Below are 27968 nucleotides of genomic sequence, written 5' to 3' on the forward strand. Positions count from 1 at the left end.
CTCCGGCTGCATACTTTTCAAAAAGAATTAACCATTCACAAAAATTGAAACCCATCTTTGCATCCACAGATTGTTTCAAATTTAGTTTCTTTCCTCGTACAATAACTGACTGGAACAACCTCTCCCCCAAACAACTAACGCTTAGAAATTTTGATTCTCCTCGTCACAGCCAATCAGAGTGAAGCAACTGTGACGTTGTGAAGTGTACCTCCTGCTGCTATGTTTGGCAACTTATCGCAAAACACCAGCGTCTATCAACGATTTCGCTATTATTTTGTCATTATGTCTCATTTGCTCACACGATAATATTACAATGATATAATTTAACAATACTATAATATAACGATCATAATAATAATGATATATATAATATAATAATAATTATATTGACATGCAATAAATACAGTGGCTTTCCGAAACACAAGTTCTATGTTTGGTTTTCTAATGAATCTATTATCATTATGAATCAATAAATGATAGCAGGGCCCAGCTTCGCTGGGCACTCGCTTCGCGAGTTGTTATTATTGTGAACTTGATGCAACTGAACCACATTTGGATTAAATCAGAAAAAAATGAAAACATTTTTTAGTGATTCAATAAACGATAACTTATTACCATTACCGTGCATCTGACAATTTGTGGTAAATTATAATATAATAAATCATATTTATGTGCAACAGTTAAAAGAAATTAAATGTAATAAGATATTAAATTTTTCAAACGTAGATGTTAGGGAAAAAAAATTGAAAGGGGACTCGAACTCATAACCTTCGTTTTAAGCGTCCCATGAACTTCCCACTGTACCAATCGTGGTTACCGTGCTGAAGTTGAATTTAGTATATCCATTATTAAATGTCGCCAGGAAATATGGTGGCGCCAAATGGATCAAAAGTTGCGGTAGCCTTGCGGTCTACTGTTGCTTGACTCTGATTGGCTGGTTACGTGGAGAGCTCAGAATTTCTAAGCGCTACACCCCAAACATAATTGATTGTGAAACAATTTCCGATTTTTTTTGTGACATCAATCATCTCTGTCTAACTTCATCACCGCATTCCCTTGTATAGGAATCGGCCAACCAATATTGAATAAATAAATCGATTCCCAAGGGAAAAAATATTTCGGTTTGCGAACAATTCGGTTTACGGAGGTACTTCAGGATGAATTAAGTTCGTAAACCAAGGGTTGACTGTAAATACTTGACTTCATATCTTTGTATCAATAGATGGCAGCACATTCGTTTTGAATGCATGGGAGAAAAACTGCTCCTCAACGTTACCGTGTTGGCAACTTCTACATGAAGATAAGAATTTCCTAACGCCTCCTGAAAAATCTATCATGAGTAGCCACCAAAGCTGCATTAAGAGTTTTCAAGAACCTTTCAAGAGGCTTTGGTAGCCACTGAGCTAAAGAGAAAATTGTGAGTGAGGAGCACAGCGTTTCTCAACCTAAAATGGTCCGCGACGATGGCATGCATAATCCGCAGGCAAACTTCATAATTCAATTCTAACTGAATGTAATATCATTCAATTGATATTGCTAATATCATACGTATAATAGGTTCATACGTATAGGTACACCTTACCTCATCAAGGAAAATACGGGAAATTGTAATCCCAAATACGTAACATCACTGATTGTAGCCAAAAGATGTAGTTTATGACAAATTTGCTAATTACTGCAAAAATGGGTAAAGGGTGGGGGAAATACATGGCTGCTACAAATCACAGTAAACAAAAATATATTTGACAAAATAAACATTCAAATGAATAACCATATTTCATTGAGAAAAATAAGGGGAACTGGAATCTTAAATACGGTGAAATATGTGACGTCAACAACTGTCATTAAAAACGTTGCAGTAAGTCAGCAAAATCCCTAATTGTAGTTAAAATCACTGAAAAATTGAGAAAAAATATTGAACCTGATAAATATGTAAGAAGAATATTTCTACTTATAATTATCATAATAATTATGAAAACTGTTTATTCACGATTTTAGTAAACATTACAAATATGAATAAGTATCATTGAAAAACTGGACAAGTTTATAAAACAATTCGGAGAGACTGAAAATACTATTATATCCCGTAATACGGTACACAAGTGGTCCGTCGAATTGTTTCAGACATTTTACTGGTCCTTGGATTTAGAAAGGTTGAGAAACGACTAGGAGGAAGCGGTTGGCCAAATGAATTTCAAAACCTCTGCCCAATGGCATTGGAGCTGTGTGCTCGAGCACCCACGATAATTTATAGTATGGGTCTGAGCACCTCTGAATTGACTCAGAAATCGAAATTTCTCATGTAAAGATCAAGACGAGCATCCACAAATTCCAAACACTTCCGACGTCCCTACCTCTGCCCTAGACCAGTGTTTTTCAACCTGAAGCTATATGGCTCTCTTGTGGTCCTGAGATACTCCAAGAGAGCTAAAATCAAGTTGAAAGGGGAGGGGGGAAGGCACACAGTGATGAGAAAAAAATTCGATATAAAGAAATGAAGCTTCAAGTGAAATATGGTGGGAAGAAAAGTGACTACTTTCAGAATGAAGCGGAACTGCCCAGAGTCAGGGTCGTCTTAACAGATGTGCTCACTCGGCACAGCCTTGAGTGCGCCGGGAGGGTCTCACGATAATGAGATTAGATACCATTTTTTTCTAGGTTAAGTATGTGAATTTATATACAGGTAGTCCCATCAAAGTAGGGAGCCCTTCATAGAACCAAGGCCATCTTAAAACATGGGCCGATCCAGGCATGACACTGATGTCAGTGGAAGATCCTACATGATGAGATCTGGTACCATGATTTGCGAGAGTAAGTAAATACGTAAACCAGCGGTTCTCAACCTTTCTTGACACACGGAGCCTTTGCCGGTATATAAATTTCTAAGGCGGAGCCCCGTAGGCCTATTTTTTTTTATTTATTCATCAAAGTTACCGATTTATTTTTATTATTCAAAAGTATTATAATTATTTTTTTTCAAATTTACTGGTTTTTATTTTATTTTCCTCGAGCTGCTGCGGAGCCGCTGGGAGTTCACACGTTGCCCTTAGGGCTCCGGGGATCACCGGTTGAGAACCGCTGGTGTAAACTGTTGTTTCCAGCTAAAGTAAAGTTCTCCAGAACATCTTTTGCCCGAGGGTCCATGGAGGTGAGACGGTACTGCCAAGGGCGTAGCGAAGGGGGGGGGGGACTTGGGGGTCTGGTCCCCCCCGAAATGTGAGAAAATGACCGAAAAAAGGGAAAAAGATGGCCAAATCCATTGTTCTGTCACTTTGGTCCCCCCCCCCCCCGAACGAAATTTCTGGCTACGCCCCTGGGTACTGCATAGAAAGCCCCGCCGAAAACCCTCACTGAATCAGGGGTCGACCTTACTCATGAAAGTTTTATTCATGAAATCAATAATTCATAACAAGGGTCCCGCTCCAAAGGGGCCACGCCGCTCCTCTGAACTTACAACTCTGAGCTATAGCCCGCTTAGCCCCTCTCCCTGTAAAAACGCCTCTGATGTACACCCAGCTTTGGCTTTTTCACGGCCAATGTTCCCAATTATTAATTAGAAAAAAATATTTTTCTTACCCGAAAGAACATTTTTTTTCCTGAACGTGTGTAATTCAAGCTTAATTTAAAAACCAAAAATTTCATTTATTTCAGCACACTTATGCCATAAATTTTTGCTATATTTTTGATTATTTATTATTGACAAGATCTGATTATACGCTGTTCAACCTATTAGAGTTGTGCTGTCAAATGCTAATGAAGAATTAAATTAAGATCACATACACACGCACGCGACCAATTTCCAAATAATTTCTCCCCTCCCGATACATAAAAAAATTAAAGTATAAACAATCATAGGGCAGCAAAAATTTTACGATTACTACGGTGAGCCTAGTTTTTCCTCATTCAGGAAGTTGAATAGAATATTTGTATTATAAAAAAAATTCATGATAAATATGAAGACAATAGTTCAAAAGAAAATTTTAACTGGACGCATACAGTTAAATGTTTTTTATTTACTAGAAATTAGAGAAAAAATTAATATTTATCATTTTATGTATATACTTACTTTTAAAATTCTGTAATACAAATACAAAATCCACAATAGGCGAAATGCCCACGAGGTGGTTGAAAAAGATGCCCATAAAAATTTTAATGTTAAATAACAGCACTCAAAATGAGAGCAATCATCACGTTAAAATTGATTTTAAATTGAAAAATTATTTTAAATAATGTTAAATTAATTTGAAAGAAACAATGAGTCATGCTAATTTCATTAAAAAAAAAAAAATCACTACGCGCCCAGCGTTAACTGCTAGATTATGAAATTGAAATGAATAAAAAAAATTAAAAATGAATGTTTGACGATCCACCATATAAACGTATACATCTGCACCTGAAAAATGAAATAAACATAGACACATAAAAGAACAGTAGGCATGTACTGATTCAAACTGTTTTAATGTCTCGGAAACAAGAAATTTTAAAAATTGAAATAACACGCATCAAATACAAACAAGTGAGAATATCTATGCACTAGTGGCGCAAATAACAAAACAGTCGAATGATTCTTAAAAGAAAACCCAACAGTTAAATATCAGAGCAATAAACTTGAATTAGTTTAACATTAGTAAAAGGTATGCACTCAAAAATTGCAAACTAAATCAACATAATTTGATTATATGGGATCGTTTTTTTTTTTAAATTTGATACACACAATCATAAACGTTTGAAACATTTTTTGAATGACAACTTATCAAGGAAAATTTTAATCTTTAAAAAAATATTCAACAGTCTATTATCGTGCAGTAAAATAAGCAAAAATAGATTGAAACAATACAAGTTTTTCAAGGAAACATATTTTCTGGATTTTATTCCGAGGTGAACTCGGAAAGAAAAGTCATTTGGTCTCCGCCGGGACCAGATGACTTTGTTAAAATAGGTTTTTGATTGAATAAGAATTTCCGAATTAGAAATCCTATGATTTAGTTATGTGAACCAGTTTTCTGTACTGCACAGAACCCAATCTACGGTATTGGGTTATTTTCATGAAATATATTACATTGAATGAAACGTAAAAATAAATAGCAAACTGTACAAAATGAAACTGATGAATATATATACATATACACAACTGCTTCAATAAGAAATACTTTCACATCTCAACAGAAATTCGAAATAAGTATTAAAAAATATTTTTAGTAAGTTAATGAATGAATAGATGAACATGAAGTGTAATTTACAAAAGTCATCAAATGCTCTAATCATAAACACTAAATTGTCTGATATAGTTCTCCTTCTCTCCTACAACAAGAAAAGCAATCAAAAACGGGCGTGATAGCACACCAGCCATTTTCGATGCAAAGTTTTTTCATTTCTTTTGCCGCAGGGCGTAAGAGAGCTAGGAGTGCAAAAAAGTCAGCAGCCATCATCATGTAAAATACCCAAGACCATGAAATTTCAGAAACCATACCTGCGAGTAGTGGTCCAACTGCAGCTCCTATGGAACCTGTTCCATCAATGATAGCCGTAACAGTTGACAAAGCTTTTGAGTTCTTTGTGATTGAAGGATGTGTACCCAGTTCTGCAGAAACAGCGGTTGTGATTAATGCATATGGTCCATTCACTAATGCTCCACAGATAATTTGAAGAAAAATGTTCACAGCGAAACTTACACTTCCAAATGTTTGATAGATGAACAGCATGGGTGTTCCAAGTCCTAAGAACCCCACACACGTAGCTGCGCTAGATCCGGTATGATCAGATATGACACCAGCTAAGATGCCACCAAGGATACCACCAACATCGAAAGGTATGGAAAAGTATGCGGATTGCTGTGATCCTAGTCCAGTAGAATGATCGAGGTATCGTGGAAGCCAGAAGAGAAAGGTGTAACTTACAAGTTTCGAGAAGAAGAGACACAAGGAAAACTCAAGTACTCCAGGAATTTTGAGAGCATTCATAAACGTGATTGCTTCTTTTTTTCCTTGGCTACTGGTAGTAGAGTTCGAGTCAAAAATCAGGGTTTTTTCAGTTGCTGTTGAATTTTCGTAGCTTAGTTTCTTAGGCGATGTGTTTGTAACAGTTTGCATCAACGCAGGTGTAGGTATATTTCCATCGCTAAATTTGAAGCCTTTCTCGATAGAATCTTCAGGCGTTGGGGAAGCATGATGAACAGCTGGTTCGCAATCCACATCCTCTGGATGTGGGACCAAGAATAGGAATAAGAAAAATCCTACTGCTGCAACTATAATAGCTGGAATAATAAATGACAGCCCCCAGTTCTGAACGACGAAGTATCCAGCAACGTATGCTCCAAGCATGTTTCCAGTGTATAAATGAGCATTCCATATTCCAAATATTAGGCCTCTTCGTGCTTTACCGAACCAATTTCCAACACAGGCAACTACTCCGGGCCACCCGGTCACCTGAACTGCACCACCAAATAGCTGAACGACGACGAAGAAAGCAAGGCTATGTATGTTCATGTAATAAGCGAGGCCAAACAGGTAAGTGAATATTCCACTGAAAATCATACCGAGAGACAGATAATATCTCAGATCGACTCTTTCAGCTAACATTCCACTAAGAAACATGCATGCGGCGTATGCAAAAAGGTAAGCTGAATCTAAAATACCGAGGAGTCTATTAGCATCGCTACCATCAAAGGGTTTCCAATCGCACCAGTTATGCCTGTTTTCATCTGTAATAATGAGTCCAATTGGAGGTTTTACGCGGCTGCAGTCTCGGTTTAAGGAGTTTTTCACTACAGCTAGAGGTCTTCTGGACATGTGGTAAGCAGTGTAAGCAATAAAGGTAAGCACTAATGTACTTGCCTGGTAGAAAGTTTTCCGTTGTCTTTCCGTCTTCAGAAACTTCTTAATGAGCCTCGCTCCGATTGCAACTCCACTGGATGTAGTCATTTCGGGTCGATGAATCGTCAACTTCTAGGCGAATGAACTAAGGAAAAAAAAGCGAAACTAATAGCAGAATTTTGAATGCTATCTAGAAGATGCTGAAAGCATATTTCAACTTGCAAATGTATTTACTGATCACCGATGTTTGAAAAACGAAAGTATTGGGGGACTGGCTCGATGCTTCCTTTTTATCGGTTGTCTTATCTAAGAGTTCAAAATCCAACCTAAAAACACTGATAAAATTCTTATCACGCTCACGTAAAAACGCGGATTTTCGATCACAAACGAATCGTTCCCCCCTCCCAAATCAATATAATCATTTTTATCTTAACTCTACACCGTCAATAAAATGTATAATCCTTTTTCCTCCTCCACATTTATTCACATAATTGGGAAATTATAAATGAAAAGGTAAATAATTTTCCTGTTTCAAGTATATAGTCGGAATATCCCATTTAAAAAAATAAAACTGAGTTGAAGCGGTGAAATAAAATAATGAAACGTTAATGCATTTTATTTTCTATTTACCGTATTCTAAAGTGCATAAGGAACCCTACTCCCCCGATTTTTTGGGCTTAAAATTTGGAGAAAAAGTTTTCAACAAAGATATTTTTCAAGATATAAAAAAAAGATTTTTTGTTCATCATATACAAGCCATTAATTTTCTTATCACTCATCTGATAGATCACAATCAGCTACATCAACTAGTTCATTGTCATCAAAGTCACTCTCATCGTAAATTGAAGGGAATTGAGATAATACTCTACCCGTGTACAAGAAACCCTCTCTATTTTCGGCAAAAAGTGGTTCCTTATACACGTTAAAATGTGGTATTATTTTATGGGTGAAGAAATATGAATATCGGACTATGGTGAGTCAGACTTTATAATCTTAATATTTGACATACAGAACTAGAACCCATGCCATATGACTAACTTATACCACTTTCTGTGACTGCTACACCATTGTCGTATAGGCCTCTGTATACAGTAATTGAACATCATTGGGGATTAAAAGACCTGTTTTGAAATGCAAGCACACTAAATAAATATTGAAAATTAGAAAGTATCCATTTATACAGTGGAACGTAAGCAATAGCGCATCGCCGTCATCTCAATTAATGAGGCTTTTCGAATAGACATCATCAACAGCACCACTCTCAGGAACAAACACTAGATGATCCCCAATGTTAAAATTGCCGATTTTAGTGTAGAAATGCGGAAATTTAGTGGGGTTTTCCGCCATATCAATAATTTTAAAAATAGAATTGAATTTTTGATTTTCGAAATATTGAGTTCGCTTAGGCCCCTTTCACACGGAGCGGATGCGGGTCCGGAAGAAGTTTTAACAATTGGAATATACTGAGCCTTTCAGACGAGCCGAAATTTCTCCGCACCTAGGAAATGTTCATGCGGGTGCGGACGTCGTCCGCATGTGTCAAAACCTAAGCGGGCTCCGCATCCGCACATGCAAGTTTTGAAAATTGGTTTATGCGGAGCGAATTCGTCCGCATCTTTGGCTACTTTTTAAAGATGATTTTGCACGGAATTTTTTTAATTATTTGCCATAAATACCCTTAAAAACACCATATGAGGGTCCCTGTTCATCAAATATGATGTACCCACATACGTCTATCCCTCCGTTTCCTTCTGAGATGGAGATATAGCAACTTTAACTGCCTTTTGTCCATAATTTACAATTTTATACAACAAAACTTGTCAACAACGGCCTCTGACGGGACCAAAATTATAAGCCGTTCTGTTCATTACGAATATTCATTTAGGGGCCGTTCAAGTATTACGTCATCATCGATGGGGGGGGGGTTCCGATTTGCTGACTTTTGATGACAAGGGGGAGGGGGGTTTGGATAATGCTTACGTCATCAACCACCCGTTATGAAAATATGAGTTAGGATTCAGAGCTGATGACGAAATTTTGCTGACAAGGGGGGGAGGGAGGGGGTCAAAAATGGCTAAAAATTTGCTTACGTAATACTTGAACGGCCCCTTACGAATATGACGAATATGTCCGTGTGTTTCCCATCTCTGTAATTGGACTCGGCCTGTTGAGATGTGTAAATAAATATTTAATTGACCACATACTTTAATAACTTTTAAATTTAATTTAAAAATTTTAATTTTTTCTTTTTAAATATTTGAAATTATTTAAAAAATATAAATATTTAAAATTATATTAAATATTTATTATTTTTAAATTTTTAATCTTTTAATTTTTTGAAACTTTAAAAAAAATACTTTTAATAAACAACGTTATCCACTTACGGCGTTCACTCAGGGCCGGATTAAGACGTTTGAAGGCCCTAAGCACTTGAATATTTTTGGTGGCTTCCCCGATACCTACAAGTATATTTTACTTGATATTCAGTCTATAAACTGAAAAAAAAATGAAATTTTATATTTCAGAAGTGACTAATCTAAGGATGGGATTTCACTCTAAAAGGTTTATGAAAGTTATTTTATAAAACTTGAAAAAAGCAACTAATAAATTTATCGATTGCATTCGAGTAAATGCAACCGATCAGCTTATTGGTTGCATTTGTAAAAGAATTATTATAAAATTTTTATAGTGTAATCCGAACTTTAGGCCGGGATTACACTATAAAGTTTTATAAAAGATCTTTTATAAAAGTTGAAAAATTCAACCAATAGGCGCATCGATTGCATTCAAGCAAATGCAACCGGTAATCTTATTGGTTGAATTTTTCACTTTTTATCAAAGAGCTTTTACAAACTTTTATAGTGTAATCCCGGCCTAAGACAGAATTGTGATGTGAATATTTCTATATATAAAGCACAGACTCCCTTTTTTTTCTACTTGCAAAGTCTGATATCTCCTGGTTTTTTTTTTTGGAACATCGATGTTTTGGATTGAATTTTTTTCGAACATTGGATGTTTTTGGAATTTTTCTTTCATATTTTTCCGAAAAGACAGATTTTTTTCTCAAAATCTTTTGAAAATATTTTAAGATATTTTCTCCCATCGACTACTTGTGAAGATCTGAATCAAGGTATTTTTATACCCATATTCTATGGGGCTCTAGATTAAACCACCGAAGAATGGCTCTAGGCTGCCTATGGGCACCCCCCGAATCAAGGTTGAAGGAGAAAAATAATTACAAAAATGAGAATTAATGTCTCCGTATTGTCTTATATTATCCAATTGCATCAATCCATATAGTTTAGGATATTTTGAAATTAATTATGGGCCCATATAAATTACATTGACGAAATTCCGCAGTTTTAATCAAGCATTTTTTGAAGGAAAAACGGGCAAACTTGAAGTTAAAAAAATTTCGAAATATTATCTGGGCTCCCATTAAAAAAAACCGATTCATTTCTGTTTTTCCTTAATTTCGATTTCTTTCTTTCATGAGTCGCCCTATTGGTTACCTTGTATGTCGAATCGATCAAGTTTTTTAATCGATTTATTAACCAATCATTTTTAAATATCAACCAATCCTAACAAACCTAGTATTGAACATTACACTCGCGTGCAAAATTAAGAGAATTAGCACATTATGCACATTCGAATATCTGAAAAACTAGCGGACAGATTTTAATGAAATTTGGTAGGAATACACAGTTATAATAGAGAAAGAGATGCAACATACAAAAGTCATAGTATGCACACATGATTGTCAGTAAAACTCATCAGTGCAAGAATGTCCAAAATCCACGATGGTCCCCTCTCAGTCAGACGCGTCGCATAGCACGACGGCATACTGGAGGCTGTTGAGGAGTCCCTGTGCCAATCGGTCCAACTTCTGCAGCAGTGCAGTTTTTAGCTCCGGGATGGTTCTCGGAGGGGGATGGCGAGATGCAATTGCCCTCCCAAGAGTGTCCCAGACATGTTCTATATGGTTTAAGTCAGATCTGGCTGGCCAATATCCTAACTTTCTATATAATCGTTGACCAGGTGAGCCCCTGAAAAGTCGAACATATGGCTCTAAGATCTCTCTACCTCCTAGCAGTCACGGACCCTCTGCCAAACACATGGGGGTGTGCGGCTCCAACATGATGCCTGCCCAGACCATGACACCTCCACCTCCATAGTGGTGCATTTCCCTGATATGGGAGGGATGGTATCGGGTACCAGGCTCTCTCCAGATGAGGGTACGTCGAGAATCAGTGTCCAGGCTGAATCTCGACTCATCTGTGAAGAGCACGGTGCTCCAATGAAGTCTGACCCAAGACTGATGTCACCATGCTAAACGCGCTCTCTTGTGTGCTGCAGTGAGCGGGTTTTCTGGCAAAGCCCTCTTTCATGAAGCCTTCGAACAACAGTAAACCGTGAAACTCGAGTTCCAGTGGCAGCATGCAGCTCACGTGAGAGCTGTGATGCTGTAGCAGTCCTGTGGCACCACGCTGAAAGTGCCAAATAACGATCCTCATTGGTCGTCGTGACTCTTCGACGACCTTGTCCAGGTCTTCTCGATATGGATCCAGTGTCCTGAAATTGTTTCCCGACGACACTGGGCGTTAGATCGAGCTCTGTAGCCTCCTGCACTTGTGATTGCCCTACCTCCAATCTTCCGACGATTCTCCATTTCATTCCGTCATCCATACGTTTGTGGCTACTCATTTTACCTGATAGCTTATAAAATTTACCAAACACTTAACGAGAAACACAGCGAATGTCGCTGAGGAGTACGAGCACACGAATCGTGGAAAACGCATCGTGCCCTTATCCACTCCGTGGTCACAGCTTCGCCCACACGCACGTGTACGCAGACGTATTCGACAATGAATATTTGCAAACTTCTTCGGTGGCATTATTAGAACGTTTGGTCAGTACTTTTTGTGAAAATAGACACAAATGTGCAAATTCTCTTAATTTTGCACACGAGTGTATATAGAACATTAACTGATGCTTAAGTTTCTTTCAAAATCATTTTAAACACCTACATATTTGTCAAACGTAAATAAATGCAGAAGAAATTAAGATGTATGAAATTTATAAAAAGGTCTGTTGGAAGCAATCCAATTTATGCTAAACTATTTGTTTGGCCATAGGTTGTTTTGCTTGGATCTTATTTTTCAGAAAATAAGTTAATTTTCGAAATGTTGGTCACCAACATTTCGAAACCTTAGTAGTTTTATAATTTTCATACTGCTGCTTCTCTTCAATACTGTAATAGCGTCTCTTGACAGAAAAAAGGGTTTCGAACTCTTATTCGTTATAACACGATTTTGAAAAGTTGATTTTAGGAATTGCGACTTGCGTGTAGTTTGATTTTAGTCCTGAAAATTGATTTGCAAATTAGAGGAATGACATAATTAAAATGACAAAATCCGGTGGATTTGTTGATGTAGAAGAGACATAATATGAAAGAAACGCTCAAATCCATCTCGCCAGATCTCACTAATGAGCATTTTTTGGTAATACATCGACAATGTCATCAGAATTTTAATCGAAGAAAACGATCCTAATGAATATATAATTTTCATATTTGCGAGGAATATTGATAGAGACGAAGAATGCTACATGTCAGCTGAATCACCACTGCTTTCATTATAAAAAATTATCAGCGAGTTATCAGTTATATCAAACGAGGTTCTTCAAGAAAGGAAAAACATCCACATTCACTAGAACTAATCAGAAGTAGTGATACAGAAGTGAAAAATATTAAATTTATCCATATAGCCTAAATTGACGAAATTTATAAGTTTTATTATAACTAATTTATTCAAAAAATATATATTTTGCTGCTGGAAGTTGTGGGTTGCTTTTTCCCCCTATTCTTCTGAAGAAAACCTTACTTAAAACCTTAAAACTTACCCATGTTAAATTCTAATCCCTTTACGCAATTTCGTCTTACGAGACCTTTTGTGGAATCAATTAATCGCGTAAAGCGAGGGACGCCTGTACTAAAAATACTCTAAAATTCACATCGAATTCGATTCAAAACCGAAATCATCACACGGTTTTCCTTGAATCAATTTTATTTTTCCTAACGAAAATTTTATGGAAAAAATTTAAGAGTACGACTTTGGTGGGAATAAAATTAGTACAAATTGGATTAAAATTGGAAGGCACATGAAAACACAAACTTTATTTTTAACTATCCTTGTTGGCCAAAACAATAAAAAGGATACAGAAGATTTTTGCATCTGTTTGTCTCAAGAAATCTCTGACCACATTTTTTTTACACAATCGAGTCACATTAATGTAATTAACCAGCAGCTTATTTCCAGAAAAACGGTTTTATACAGTCCGGGCTACAGCAAGATGGTCTGGAAGTCCATAATAAGATGACAGAAGGTTATTACATTTATCTATTTCAGTGCTTCTTACCAAGGGGAAAGAAACATTTTTGGGGGTACGAGATAGGAAAGAAAACTTTCTTTCGAAGAGCCTCAATTCTGAAGTATTACGATAAAAAAACAAAAACAAATGAAGGAAAGACAACTTTTTTCTGGATATTATGCCAAGGTGTAATCGGAAAGACAAGTCAACTTGTCCCCGCCATTAATCTAACCCTGTCCTCTTGCAAACCAGGCAAGCGCGCTATCCATACACCACTGGAGATGCTACCAATTCTTACTTATTTATGCACTGTGGCGTAAGGCGAAGAAGTAGAAGCATAGTAGGCGCCCACTTAACACTTCAGAAATTGGCCCCCGGTGGTTTCAGTAGCGAGAGAGATGCTATTACCGCCACCCGGCCATTTGCTGAAATTGAGGAGGGGGGGGGCTACTATGCCTACTTCAGTGCGTTAAGCCACAGTGCGTATATAAGGAAGGATTGGTAATGTCTCCAGTTTTGTATATGGATAGTGCGCTTGCCCGGTTTGCAATAAGACTGAGTTCGATTTCCAGAAGAGGCAAGTTGACTTTTCTTTCAGAGTTCACCTCGGCATAATATTCAGAAACAAAATTGTCTTTCCTTCATTTTGGGAACGGCAATGGCAAAAAAAAAAACCTGCATACATTTTCCTAAATTATTCGAGTTGGTAAATAGATCTACAACTTGGAAACTGGACGATTATGCACAGTGCATTTCAAATCTGAGAATGGAATTCAGAAGCAGATTTTCCGACTTCCGCGAGAACGAAATTTCTATGAAAATGTTTTCCTCACACCTTTCTCGGTCGATATAAGAAAGTGCTCCACCAGAGCTACAATTAGAATTTGCGGATTTTTAATGTGACTCTGCAGTTAAATGCAAGTTTTTTGAAATTCCTTCGTTGATTTTTATTCTAAGTATATGTCCGAAGAGAGAGAAAAGTATCCAGAAGCACACAAATACCTGCATTGTTCATGGTGTCTATATTTGGCAGCACTTACAGGTACATATGTGAACAGTTGTTTAATCGAATGAAGAATACAAAATCAAAAACTAGAACACGTCTGACTGATCGGCATTTGGAGGAAACAAATTTTACCTAACATTGAAGCTTTAGTCAAGCAAAAACAATGTCAAGTTTTGCATTAATTTAGAAATTACATCCACCCGCATTCGTAATATAAGTAATCAAAGATTTTTTATTCGATAATTAATTCAACATTATACATGTATAAACGAAAATCATCCATTTTCATTGTTTCATACAATATAAAAAAATACCTAAAATAATTGGTCTTAACCCCAATTCAGTTTAATTTTTTAAAACGAAAATGCTACATAATGGAATCATAAAATATGTAGTACGCGTCGCATTTTAATTTTTCGTATCTGAGCGTACGTAGAATCAACCTTCTGCAGAGGGGTGGGGCACACTGGGATTGATTGGGGGCACAAAAAAAATCTGAGAAAAATTTAGATTTACCAACTTTCAAAAGCATTTTCAAGTAACAGAAATGTATTAATATAGCAAAAAAGGCATTTTTTGACACCAATTTGAAATGTTTTTCTAAATCATTCAAAATTAATATTTGTTAAAATTAATTGAAAGTTTAAATTTTTTAAAATATTTTGAAATATATTTAGTTTGTGATCGTTCTTTGAGGGGCACCCCCCTACGCCATTAACGAGTGGCCCGCGGAACGAGAAAAAATTTTTATGTGGCCCTCGAGCGTAAAACGTTGAAGACCCCCTAGTATATATATATACACACACGAGAGAATATTTATTATCGAGTTTGGTTCAAATGTTATCGATTGAGTTAAAGCCTGGAGAAAAATTTGTAAGGGTTTGAAATGTACTAGATCAGCGTTTCTTGACCATTCCGATTTCAAGGACTAGTAAAAATGTCTGAAACAATCCGATAGACCACCACTAACTTACAGGATAAGTGGCGTGACCATATGCCTATTTAATACGAGGCACTTAAATTCAGGAATAAAATACGTATTATACAGAAATGTGTCGTATTTTGTGTGAGTAATATTTCTATATTTTTAGTCGTTCTCACTTCTTTATACATCTGTCCCGTTTTTTTCCAACGAAGCACGTATACGTGAATTTGCAATTTATACTAAACTAAATTATCGTGAATGAAGATAATTTTCATCTCAACAAAATATAATATGATGATTATGACTATAAATATGAATATTCACACACATCTAAACATTGTCTTGTTTGAAGCTTTTTCTGTGAACTATTTTTCACAATTTTTTTTCCCTACGATTTACAGTAATTTTTCATTTTCCCACTGATTGATAATTTTTAAGCAACAAATGGCGATTTTGACGGCTTGTGTTACCATTTCTGGTGAAAACTGCAGATGTTCCGTTTCTTACCGTATTTAATAAAGCTCCCAATTTTCCGTATTTTTCTGAATGAAATATGGTCACACGAAAATATGATGAATGTTTTTGTATTGAAATAAATTGTTTACTGCAATTTACAGCAGCTCTTGATTTCTATGTCCTTCAGGACTTTCAGCAATAATTACCAATTTCGTCGTAAATTGCATTTCTGGCTACAAATATATCCCATATTTAGGAGCGCAATTCCCCATATTTTTTCGTTAAGATAGTTACCCTAAGCATGGAGCCCACTCCTTCTCCTTAGATCCGCCCCCCCCAGGCCGAGATATTCGACGAGCTCTTCTATAGTGAATTTAAACTGTGAAAAAAACAAAACGAATGAGATTTGTCTCGGGCCCCTAGACTTGAGTTCCGTTAGCCCTACTCTTGTGGGGTATGACCCTAGGAACAGAGGTCTAAATTTTCTTTTTAAATCACGAGGATATTACTGTACTCTTATACCAATGTCAAAAAATCAATAATTTTTTGTCCAGCTAGAATTCAATTACCAAGTCCGCCTGCTGACCACCTCTGGTCCGCGGATCATAGGTTCAGGAAACTCTGTATGATCCATTGAAAGCTTAAAAAAATAACAATTCTCTATTTTAAAATTCTAAAAATGCACACATATATGAGTGCAACATAAACATTTTTTATTAACTATAAAGCCAACCTTTAGTCATTATTATATATAAAACCCTAGTCATTATTCGATCAAAAGCTTAATCTTAATGACCAGCTACAGAAAGCTTCACCATTGCTTTATGACACCAGCAACTGGACTGGAAGAGCCCACGAGAAGAGGGAGAGTCCAGTGACAGCATTCTGGCGTTAATGATGCAGAAAGATGTGTGACGTAAAAAATCTGACATGCACTACATCAAAACGAGGAGAAAAAACTTGCATAAGAGAGCAATGTTATCTATTTATCAGGATTATTATTGTCTCGAATAATCTCTGGTGAAGTCGTCATTGGTATATCACTATGAGATAAAAATATAAAGACATCTCGCGCTATCACTAACTTACGAAGTCATTATTATTAAAATTGACACGAGGCTAATCTCTATAATCATCCTGAGTCATAACTTGGGATTCTACGGTTATATCTGATCATTTTTTACACCAAATATCTTCAGATTAAGCTTCAGCAATTATTTTAATTTATGAAGACGTAATGTGCTTAAATGCATTAAATTAAGATTTAATGCAAATTAATTTAATTTAATTTTGATTTAATTTAATTTAATAATTTTTGATCAAAAAATATTGACCGCGGAAAAATGATCAATAAGGCTTATAAATAATGATGCACATTCCCCAAAGATCTGATTACTTTATAAAAAACATGCATGTATCTTGTTTTTAGACATTTTAGTTTTAAAACATGTGCAACTAAGTGTGCTCAAACATATTAAGCCAATAACCCATTGTTGATATGCTGCGTTTCCGTAGAAAAAAACAACAAAAAAAATCAAAATTAAAAAAAAATTAAAGAAATCAGAAAAAGGTGGAAACAGCATAAATGAGGGAAAGGAGCATTGTCCGTTACTGTTTGTTGTTCATTTCCTTTTTCTCCGATTTTTCTCCTTTTTCTTCGAATTCAAAAAATATCTCAGCGAATATTGCACTTGGAAATATGGAATCTTTTTTGCCCTCGGGAGAGACAGGCAAACAACTTTCCAATTGGAAGAACGTATAAAAATTTAAATTTTGTAACTCTTTTATCAATACTTTTTTCTCATTTGAACGGCATTTAAGATGATGGGCGACATTATTTTTTTTTGATACACGTTTTCTATTTGAAAGTTGTCTAAAACCAACGGTTTAGGAAACAGCCATTGGGCAACGACAAGAGTGGAAAGACACCCTGTATATAACACCAAAAGTTTATGATTTTTCAAACATGAAATTTTCAGGCATTTATATCCTTTGATTTTGATCTGGAACTTTTTTCACTGACAAGAAAAAGAAATAAATTAAAAAGGCTTTTTTATCCAACTTTTTCTGTCACATGATTATGGGAAACCTCATGTACCATGATTACTATTTTAAGTAAATAAAATTCAAATTTATATTAATTGTTAAAAAGTTAATTGGAAAATTATCGATATTAGTATGGTTCCGTTTTTATTGATGTCCAATTTTTTTAAACTTCTGAAATATGTTATTTATGTAACCAATAATAATACTATGAAAATAAAAATTGTGTAATTTGGATTAAGAATTGGAAAAGCGGTCAAAAATTAAATCACATCCTAGCAGACAATACTAAGCTTTTACGAAATAGTATTGTTGTAACGACAGTTTCATTCACTCATTAAAATCTAAGTAACCGTGCAATGAAATTAGGTAAAATGGAAATTAATTTAAAAAATAATTAAAGTGATAGTATGTTAAAAGTATGAATAACCCACACACATGGTGTTAACTGGTTTTAACAAGCCCGATTCTGTTTTCTTATTCATTTTTAGTTCGAGTACCTACAACAGGTGGTTCAACAATGGTGTGTGTATCGTATAAACCGGTTCACTTGGTGTGATATCAGTGAAAGTTTCCTTTCTTCCTTCTCTCAGATCATTTGTTTTTATCTTAGACCATGTTCAAGTATGATATCGGATAAAATGATGCAATCATGCACTGCCGCCAGATTCAAAACAGACGCTGATCTTGGAGTGTTTTCTCAAAGTTCTTTATTTATTCGATCGAGGCCATTTCTTACCTTGGAGATAACGTATTATAGCATGATTTGATGAGCACGAACAAGGAAATTCCACGTAGTATTTTACTTATTAATTTTATTCACATATCAAATATCAATGGAAGATGATGCCACTATTGAGATAAGTAAAAATGTGATATGGGACAGACAATTTTCCTGCAATCTTTTTTTCACTAAGTTTGTTCATTCTGTTCCCTCTAATTGGGTGATTAGACGAACTGAAAATAGAGTTCCAACGCCAGGGTTCTCTTCATCAGGCCCCGTCTCATAAATTTATAGCGAAAAAGCAATAAAAGATTCCTTCCCGGTCAATAGGTACAAATTTTCGAATGGGTGAATAAAAATATTTTTAAATAATGACGGCTTTTACTCAAAAAGTTAATGGGAACAGAAACACTTTAATACAAAACTATCTGATTTTAAAGTTGGAGGAGGCGAAATCCAGTCTCACACCCCCCCCCCCTCCGAGAAAAACCTTAGTTCCGGCCCTGAGGTGGTGGTTGGCTAAAGTTGGTTTTCTGCGGTTTTCTAACTTCGAGGTGCGAATGTTAGCCGGTCTCCCTTTTGAAAAAGTCTCCCCACAGAGAACAGGTAATTATCACCTACACTGTGATAATTACATCAGGGCCGTAACTGAGGGGGGGGGGGCGCAACAGCCAGCAAAATTTAGGAGGCGGAAAAGTTTAGGTGGGAACAAAAAACCATTCTAAAATTGTCGAATTTTAAAGTATTGGATGCGCCAAACACCTAGTTACGGCTCTGTGGTCCATCTCTCTCACCTCAATTTATGCATTCAATTGAATCTCTCTCTCAGTAGTAGGATATTAAAAAAAATTCTCTTTCTCATACTCAGATGCAATATTTGCCAAATAGGAAGTTGGAGAACGTTTTTGAATTTGTTATAGAGCACATTCAATTTACACAAAATGTGTATTGCAAAAAAGAGTAAATGTAGGAGGTGTAATGTTAGCTTTGTTTTGAAACATTATTGCTCATACATGAAAACGATTTCTAGGAGTAACAGATAAGCAACGTGTGCTAAAAGTGAATTTCTCAGTGCTTTGGCGAATTCAGGAAGTGCGTGTGAAAACACGCATTTGTTACTATTTTTTACGTCGTAAACTTGGTTGAGAACAAACTACAAAGCTTTCAGTTTCTCGTAATTGAGTGAGAACAATACGATTGTTAATAATTGTATGGATGTAGAGCAGTGGTTCTCAACCTTTAGAAGCCCGTGGCCCGGTAAATTTCTTTTGCCCGGTCATACACACACATAACGAGAAACTAATAGGAAAAATGGAACTGCGAATCACTCACGGCCAGGTGTGACTAGTGTTAGGGCCCGGTACTGGGCCGTGGCCCGGCGGTTGAGAAACACTGATTTAGAGTGTCCGAAAATTTCGAAGAATATTGTTGAGCAGCTTCCCATGGGCATTCCGCTTACATTCACATAATATAAGCTAGCATTTACAATGAATTGGTCAAAAGAAAGACCATTCAGCCCTGATAAATTTCAAAATTTATCCACATGGATATTTTACGTTAACCCTTAAATGAACAATTTTTTTTCGAGCTAATTATTTTTTTTCATAGATAATGATACGTATAGAAAGCCTGCAAAATCATTTAAAAAAATCTATCTCCAATTGTACTGCTTATATAGGGCCCTTAAAGTGGCCATATAGAGCCTCGAAAATCGCCCATAAAATACATGCATTGAAGTAATATTACATTCCAAATATATAACTACCTTCTTTGTGATTCAAACTCTAGTAAGAAAAAAATTCAGGTTGCAAACTTCAAGGTAAAAAAAAGGAATGCAAACAAAACATTAAGAAATTAGCGCCATCAGACACACATGCTCTGCAACAAACGAAGAGTTGTCATTAATTAGGACATCTACCAGCAAATTCAAGGTATAAAATGGAAAGAAAAAAATTATACCTCAGATTACGTGCAAAGTCGTTTCTGAATTTTTATCTTCAAACTGTCTGCAGTAATGAATGTCTAAAGGACTCTTTGCATATATGCAAAGCAACGCATTTAAGGGTTAACCTCTTCGCTCCAGAGGTACATATATGTGTACCTTTATTTCTAACGGTTCTGAATGGTTATTTTTTTTTAATGATTATTTTTTCAAGTTAAGACCTAAGGTGCACATGTGTATCTAACTCAAATGATCGTAGTAAAGATATCGACCCAAATTAATTAATCAATTAATTAAAATATTTCTTTTTAAAGGGCATTTTGACATAAGATAAACACAAATCAATTAAAAAAAATTCTTTTTAATCGGCAGTTTTGACTCAGGTTTGAAGACGTTTAAAAATGTAAATTTTTTTTCGGTTAAATAAATGATAAATATTTATAAAGTACATTTCAATTATTACAAGTTGCATTTGCAATGTGACCCAGATAGGATGAGGTATAACCTGTTTAAAGTAATAATACGCCACGATAAATCTTGGGGGCAAAAAAATTATCGCGGAGAATGTTATTCAAGTGATTAATTTTAATTTTTCGATTTCTGTAGGTTTTTTTTTCTGAATGTCAAAGGAAAACGTGTCCTGTTGATCACGCGGAAAGAACGTTACGGCATACGTTCTGATCGATGTGCACTTCGTACAATCATTGCATCAATTCATGGTCTTTATAGTGATAGATAGTTTATTTATTATTTTTTTATGACTGCCTTATTTTCGAAGAAGCGGCAGCTTTCATTTCATCATTGAAGATAAGACGACCTATTATTGGGACAAAAAATAAAAACTAAAGCTCAGACAGCGAATGATGTCTACACATTTATTTTCAAAAATAATATGAAGAAAATTTAGCGTGATCAACAATTTCGGGAGCTTTTTTTTGCATAACACGGAAAAGTTTTTAGAGCAATAGTTCTTTCATCTGCCTAAAAAACAGGGGTAAAAAAAACACCTTAAAGAACATGGATTGCATTCATGTTCAAGTGGTTCACTTGTTAAAGGTACAGGGTATCCAAATGGTTAAACAGCGTCAGATTTTGGTAGAGGTCAGTGAGACGAGCATTTTGATATGTAACATGAGAAGGGCTTGAAAATGTTTACCCTCTTATAGATCACGGACGAGATATCTCGTTCAAACGCAAATGGAAGAAATTCATTCTATATAGCTCTCCGTTTTTATACATTTGCCCCGTTTTTTCAATGATGCTTATTTGAATTTGTAACGTTTACAAAAGTCGTAAATAAAAACAGCGTTTTCATAACTTATGATAATTATGGCAATTATATACAAATATACATCTCGCATATTTTTTTGTCACAGGTTCAATGTTTTTTCCTCAATTTTTCAGTGATTTTAACCCCAATTGGGCATTTTGCCGACTAAAATGGCAACGTTTTTTGATGACAATTGGTGACGTCCCGTATTTTACTATATTTAAGATCCCAGTTTTACTTTTCTCAATGAAATATGGCTATGCTGTCATTTTAATGTTTTCTTTCGACAGATACATTTTTGTTTGCGGTGATTTGTATCAGACATTTATTCCCCCTTTCACCAATTTTAGCAGTAATCACTAAAATTTTAAAAGCATTTTTTGGTTATAATTAGTGATATCTCGTATTTAGAATTGCAGTTATCCTGGATTATGAAATATATACTAAATATGTATTTATAGAATTTTTATTTGAACGCATATTGATATAACTAATATCAATTGCAACAGTTAAATAATGTCATTCAGTTGGGATTGAATTATCAAATCTGCCTGCGGACCACAGGTTGAGAAACGCTGGGTTAGAAATGACATGGCAAGATCTAGATTTAAAGCTATTATAATAAGATTGTTTTCTGAAATACTTTTACCATAAATTCAAAATCGCTATTTTCAAGTCATCTGATGGAGACCTTATCTTTCAATACCACATGAAAAGAAGTCGCAATAAGTCGGTTAAGATCAGGAGAAAATGGTGATCAATCTATCCACTTGTCTAGTTTTCTTTTCGGAATCTAACCCAATTATTCTACGTACTTCCAAAATGTTTGCGAAAAAATCTAACAATTTTTGTATTTCTTGAGATCCAACTCCATTTTGCATAAACCAGTAATCGTTTATCTTGTTCATGTCGTGCAAATATGGGGATAACTGCATTATTCAACATGTTGAAATAAATTTGGCTGAGGACATTTTTAAGTTATGAAAGTTCAGCATTAGGGTACGAACATAGAGTATGCTGGTTGCCAATTCTGCATAGAAAGGTTCTGAATTTGAAACCAGCCGTCACTATGTATGTACCCTTACTTGTCTTAGCAGAAATTTACGTAAAAATCTCGAAAAAAAGCTTTTTGCTGTAATTTGTACGTATTACTTCCTACAAAAAAAATCAGAGTTGTGTAGTTTCACGTTAATTGTGCATAGTTACACAATTAATGTGCTCGTTCCGATCGCCGAAAACCTGATGCTGCGTGCCCATTGGGACACACTGTACATTGACATACACCCTGTAAAATTACGTAAGCTGTATTAAACTCAGTATTGAAGTTTCCTCCCTCTTGATTGCGATGGCAGCTGTTGATCTTTTTTTCTCGAAATATGGAGAGGTTGAGTCTCGATCAAAAAACAAATGCTTAAATAAAACTTATGTAAAAATCAGTACGTATGCGGTATGCATAAGCAGATATTCCTCGAACGCGGGGAGAGGGAATCAAAGATATGAACAGTGAATGGGGGGGACGAATCACAGAGGATGTGTATAGTGAACGGGGGATGGGGTGGTATCGCCCATCTCTGTATCTACCTATGTGCATAGTAATTTAGAGAACAGGGTCTCAGATTTTCTTTACTGTACTTGGCTTTGTAATTTGGATAGATCTTCGAAATATTATGTACTGGATTATCTCAATATCAAAATTTGATGAACTTTGAGATTTTCACTGGCTCAAGGTTGATTAGATAAACCAACCCCCCAACAAGAGCAAAGCTCCATTTTTAATTGAATTTGAAGGGTTAAAAATAAGATTGATCTTGGGAAGGGAATCCTGTCAGGTTAATCATGGATGCTGGAAACCTTGTTAAATGTAATTTTCATGTTGAGAAGGCTCTGATAATATTCATGAAGATGAGAAAACTCGCAAGATAAATGTATCGATTGTTTATCGGTTTTCATTCATTACAACCCATTATATTGTATAGCAGACGACATGAAGAAAACTTTGAGCCGCCCTCCCCCACAATGTTATCAGTCGTCACGCAAATACAGAACCCGTGTGCGTACACCGGAGGGAGGGGGCTCAAAAATAGCCTGAGCCCCGGGTTCTGTCGCCTTATGTTGTATAAAAAGGTGTGTAATAGATCTATTTCTATTGCCTAAATAGAAAAGTGAAAGCAAATGACTTGAACCAGCATTAAATTTTGATTCAAGGAAAGTTTTGGGTCCTGTAAGTTATTTTCATAGAATTAACCAAAACAAGTTATCTAATACTAAAATAAAAATTTCCTTCAGAGCTTATACGAGTTGTGCAACCATGGATAAGATGACCATGCCAGGCATAAACATGTTGCCATTTAATTATACCAATATCTTCATTGTCTGGTAACCGAATAATTAGCACTCAAGCCTTCGGTTCAACATGCCAATCATCGAATACTAACATGGAGTATGAATGTCATTGTTGATTCAAGATATTTACTTTCAGTGATTCCCAAAGGGTATTTCGTAGCTTCCGTGAGATCGTTCAGGAGTCCATTCGAGATCATGGCGTGGCGAGAGATGGAGAGGGAACCAGGGAGTCCGCCCCACCGAAATGTGAGAAAATTACTGAAATAATATGATTAAGTTTATTGTTCTCTCTTTGTTCTCCTCCGAAAGAAATTTCTGACCACGAGCCAGTTCAAAATATTTTGAAGATTAAATTATGAAAAAAAAATAGTAATAGATCTGCGATTCCCAATCAGTGTGTCACGGGCACTTAAAAATGCTTCAAAATATTTAATATTACAACTTCATTCGCAAGGGTAATATGAACGAAAAAAAGTTTAGAAATCCCTAGTCTAATCGTTTGAAATCATTTCAATAGGAAGGCCCGTTTTAATAGGGCCCCACACCAGCTATATATGACCAAGGTGTGACGATCACAGGAAGTGACATAATTCGAAGACCAATATTTCAAACACTTCAGAAATACAAAAGTATACATAGATAAATATGGATGTTTTTTCTCCTCTTAATGTTTAACAGCAGAAATCTTTTAAAACAAAAACAAAAGGAGAGAAAGAAATAACGATGATTCAGAGAACTTTTTATCAGCTCTGTAACATTGATAACTTACACGAGGTCAACCTCTGGAAGCGCATACGATTTTCACGTGCAACTTGTCAGTTTCAAAGCAGTGAACATGTGATTACTAAGATAAACACGGTTACTGGAAAGGGGCGTAACGATAACACCGACCGTTTTCACCAATAGAATTCTGATACTGAAGAGACACCCAACGTCTCAACCATTCCATGTTCACAACTTGATAGGCGAATCGAGGGTAGTTTCACCCTTCACGACCATTGAAGGTCAGTGATTAAAAACCACTAACAGACAGCAAATATTATATAAAAATGGTATTAGACATTTTTTATAAGTATACATCATAACAAAACAAGATTTTTACTTTTAATGTTTACAGACATCAGTCGAAAGCGGATTTCACCTGTTACAGACCAGATTTTCAGACATCATTGACCTTGTGCGTCTCCGGTAGAATGATGGATAAATGCTTGAGAGCATTATTAAAGTCTTGTAATCGATAAGAATGTGTGAAACTTGCCAAGTTTTAAAATATCCTATTTTTTAGGGGGGGGGGGGGAGAAATCCCAAACCTTTAAATTTTTCAACAAAAAAAAAAGTCAGTTTTCCAAAACATGCTAAAGTTTTTATTACGCATGACTTAGTTTTGCGATTTATCGAGTTTATCAAAGTATATAATATTGAGAGAATCGCGTATCAATTTATTTTCCCAGTCAATAATTCCGTAGAGCAGTGGTTCCCAAAATGTAAGTCGCGAACCCCCAGGGGGTAGTGCTAATGAACTAAGGTGTTAATGAGAGATTTTTTCAAAATATAAATGTCCAAATAAGAAATTTATTTTTATTTTTCGCAAAGCACTATAAATTAAAAAAAAATGTCAAAACTAAAATATGCGCAGCTGAGCTACTTACCATGTATCTTACAGTGTTATTTCATCGAATACTGCTTGCACAATAATCAATATATCAAATTAATACATAAACAGGGTGACTCAGAAAAAATCATCCGATTTCAAAATTACATACAGTATTTTATATACAAAATTATATACAGTAATTATGTGTGTGTGTGTGCATATATATATATATATATATATAAATTGCTTATCACATTATATATACACACACACACACATAATTACTGTATATAATTTTGTATATACGTATATATATATATATATATATATATATATATAATGTGATAAGCAATGTGTGAACATAAAGGGCAAATATCTATGTTTTAAGAACAATATTATTAATGGTTGATTTGAAGTGAAGAATCACTTTGAAATCGGATGATTCTCTCTCTGAATCAACCTTTGTATACCAAAATCATAGAACATACACCTCGCTAAACTTCCATCTTGCATAAGAAACAACACTAAATACATAAAAAAAAAAATAGTTATATAATGATTTAAAATTCAATATCGTCTAATTAAAACTGACAGGAACTTTCGGTAATAGCATATTTTACTGACAGAAAAATCGGGAATGTCCCGTAAAACAGGGACGTATGGTCATCTCACTTGTGGAGTTGATAAATTTATTGTCAAAAGGGGGTCGCACTTCAAAGAGTTAGGGTAAAATGGTTTTTCCGCATTTATATCACTGTTCTTTCCCAAAGTTCCTCCGTTTTTTGAATTCAAATATCTGTGAATATTGCACTTGGAAATATGATTTTTTTTTATGGCATCAGGGGAGACGGCACCAACTGTGTAATTGGGTTCTTGAGCACACGGGGAACGTAAGAAAATTTAGATTTTTTATTTTGTAACACACTGTATTTCCACTCTCAAAGCTGCTACAGGGTAATTTTTGAACACCTGTTGAGCATTTTATAAATTATAAATTAGAATCATACCTCTACGATGGGTGGTTGATGAGATAAAGGCCGTGCTAGCACTTACAAGACACCCTGTATAGCAGTCAAAATGACTGCTCTTGGCCGTACTAGGTGTAAACGTCGGTAACTCCAGAACAAATCCTTCAAGGTCTTCAAATTTTTTTACACAAAGAGAAGTACAGAAATAATGAAGTCGCCAAAAATTGAGTTCGTCCGACAAATGCTATCGAAATTATAGCGTTTTCAAAATCAAAAACAGTCAAAATGAATGCTCCGGCCGTTCTAGTGTGTTAAAGGGTTGAAACCCTCTTTTTTCGACAATGCTGAGCCCAGATACTATTTTAAGTTTTCCTCTCCTTATAACATGCTTTCCATCAACTCCCAACATGTCAGATCAACTGTCAGTGGGAGGAGTCAGCTTTTGTTCAAAGTTTGATAATGGAAGGAGCGAGACGGTGTTTCATTTCCTTCGCTTCAGGGTAGTATAAGGATATGTGTACAGTATAAATAATAGAAAACGATATACAATATTTTGCTTCCTCGTTTTTTTTTGTTTTTTTTTGTCTTATTCTTTGAATTGGGAGTGGGAAGAAGCATTTTCACTTGCAGGAAATCTGAAGAAATTATTCATCCTCAAAAAAGACGTGGCGTTTCGCAGAAGGTTTGGTGATTTCCACTGCGGCAGTTATAATGCGTACCAGAAAATTTTAAAACCCCTTAAAAAGTTAAGGATAGCTTTGCTTAGGCGTCGATGTAATATCCGCTTGGCAAGGGTAGAGCTCCTTGGAATACTAGGCTAACTCATCTGCTAAGTCAGTATTATCACGGTACCCAATCCTAAAGCGCCAGTATAACCAGGCAGATTGATCGTCGTCCTTCTTAGTGCGACAAAACGAGTTTTTTGTTCAAAGTGACGTCTAATCGTTAAAAAACGTAGAATAAGGAGCAGTGATTGGTTAAAGCAATAATACCGACGTCACAAGCCAGCCTGGGATGTCAAAGAGCTCAAGCCAATCCTAGATCTCCTTGAAATACCAGGCTGATTCATCCACAACGTTTGAGCAAAAATGTGAAGTTAGTAGTATTATCCTTTGCTCAAAGAAAAACAACGAGTCCGCTCTTCTTTTTAGGTGCCTTAGTTGTATACGAATACCCAGGACCGCGCAACTAGGGGAAAGCAAGTCCCCTAGTGCTTGACTAGCGGGAGCGGCGAATTTACCATTTAGCTGCCGTTATGCAGGGCGCCCAAGTGCCTGTTTGCTCCAGCTGACAAAGAATCGAGTTGCGGCCCTGGGAATAAATACCATACCGGTAAAGCTTTGAGGTTGTTTTTTCGTCCGCTCTCATCCCCCAAGTAGGAGTAGTAAATCTGTGTCGGAAAAGATTCTGGTGAGGACTGGGCGGGTTTCATATTCAAAGAAACCACCGTGAACAACTCCTGAACAGTAAGCGAATGTCTCAAACAGAACAACCCTATGGACATCCAAGGACTCAG

The 27968-nt window shown here is 35.7% G+C and overlaps 1 protein-coding gene across 1 annotated transcript; it reads right to left on the reverse strand.

Moving 5' to 3' along the window:
* Nucleotides 1-4439: 4439 nt before the first annotated feature.
* LOC149085102 (glucose-6-phosphate exchanger SLC37A2-like) lies at nt 4440-24808 on the reverse strand. The gene is made up of 2 exons (XM_089232897.1): nt 24660-24808; nt 4440-6957 (listed from the first exon to the last, which is right to left on the reverse strand). The coding sequence occupies exon 2, from the start codon at nt 6918-6920 to the stop codon at nt 5271-5273; it is 1650 nt and encodes a 549-aa protein (XP_089089023.1). The 5' UTR covers nt 6921-6957; nt 24660-24808; the 3' UTR covers nt 4440-5270.
* Between the last annotated feature and the right edge of the window lie 3160 nt (nt 24809-27968).

This window comes from Pholcus phalangioides, unplaced genomic scaffold (genome assembly GCF_987345545.1).
Source record: "Pholcus phalangioides strain wild (caught in Gottingen) unplaced genomic scaffold, Ppha-v1.0 ptg000007l_1, whole genome shotgun sequence".
NCBI classification, from domain to species: Eukaryota; Metazoa; Arthropoda; class Arachnida; order Araneae; family Pholcidae; genus Pholcus; species Pholcus phalangioides.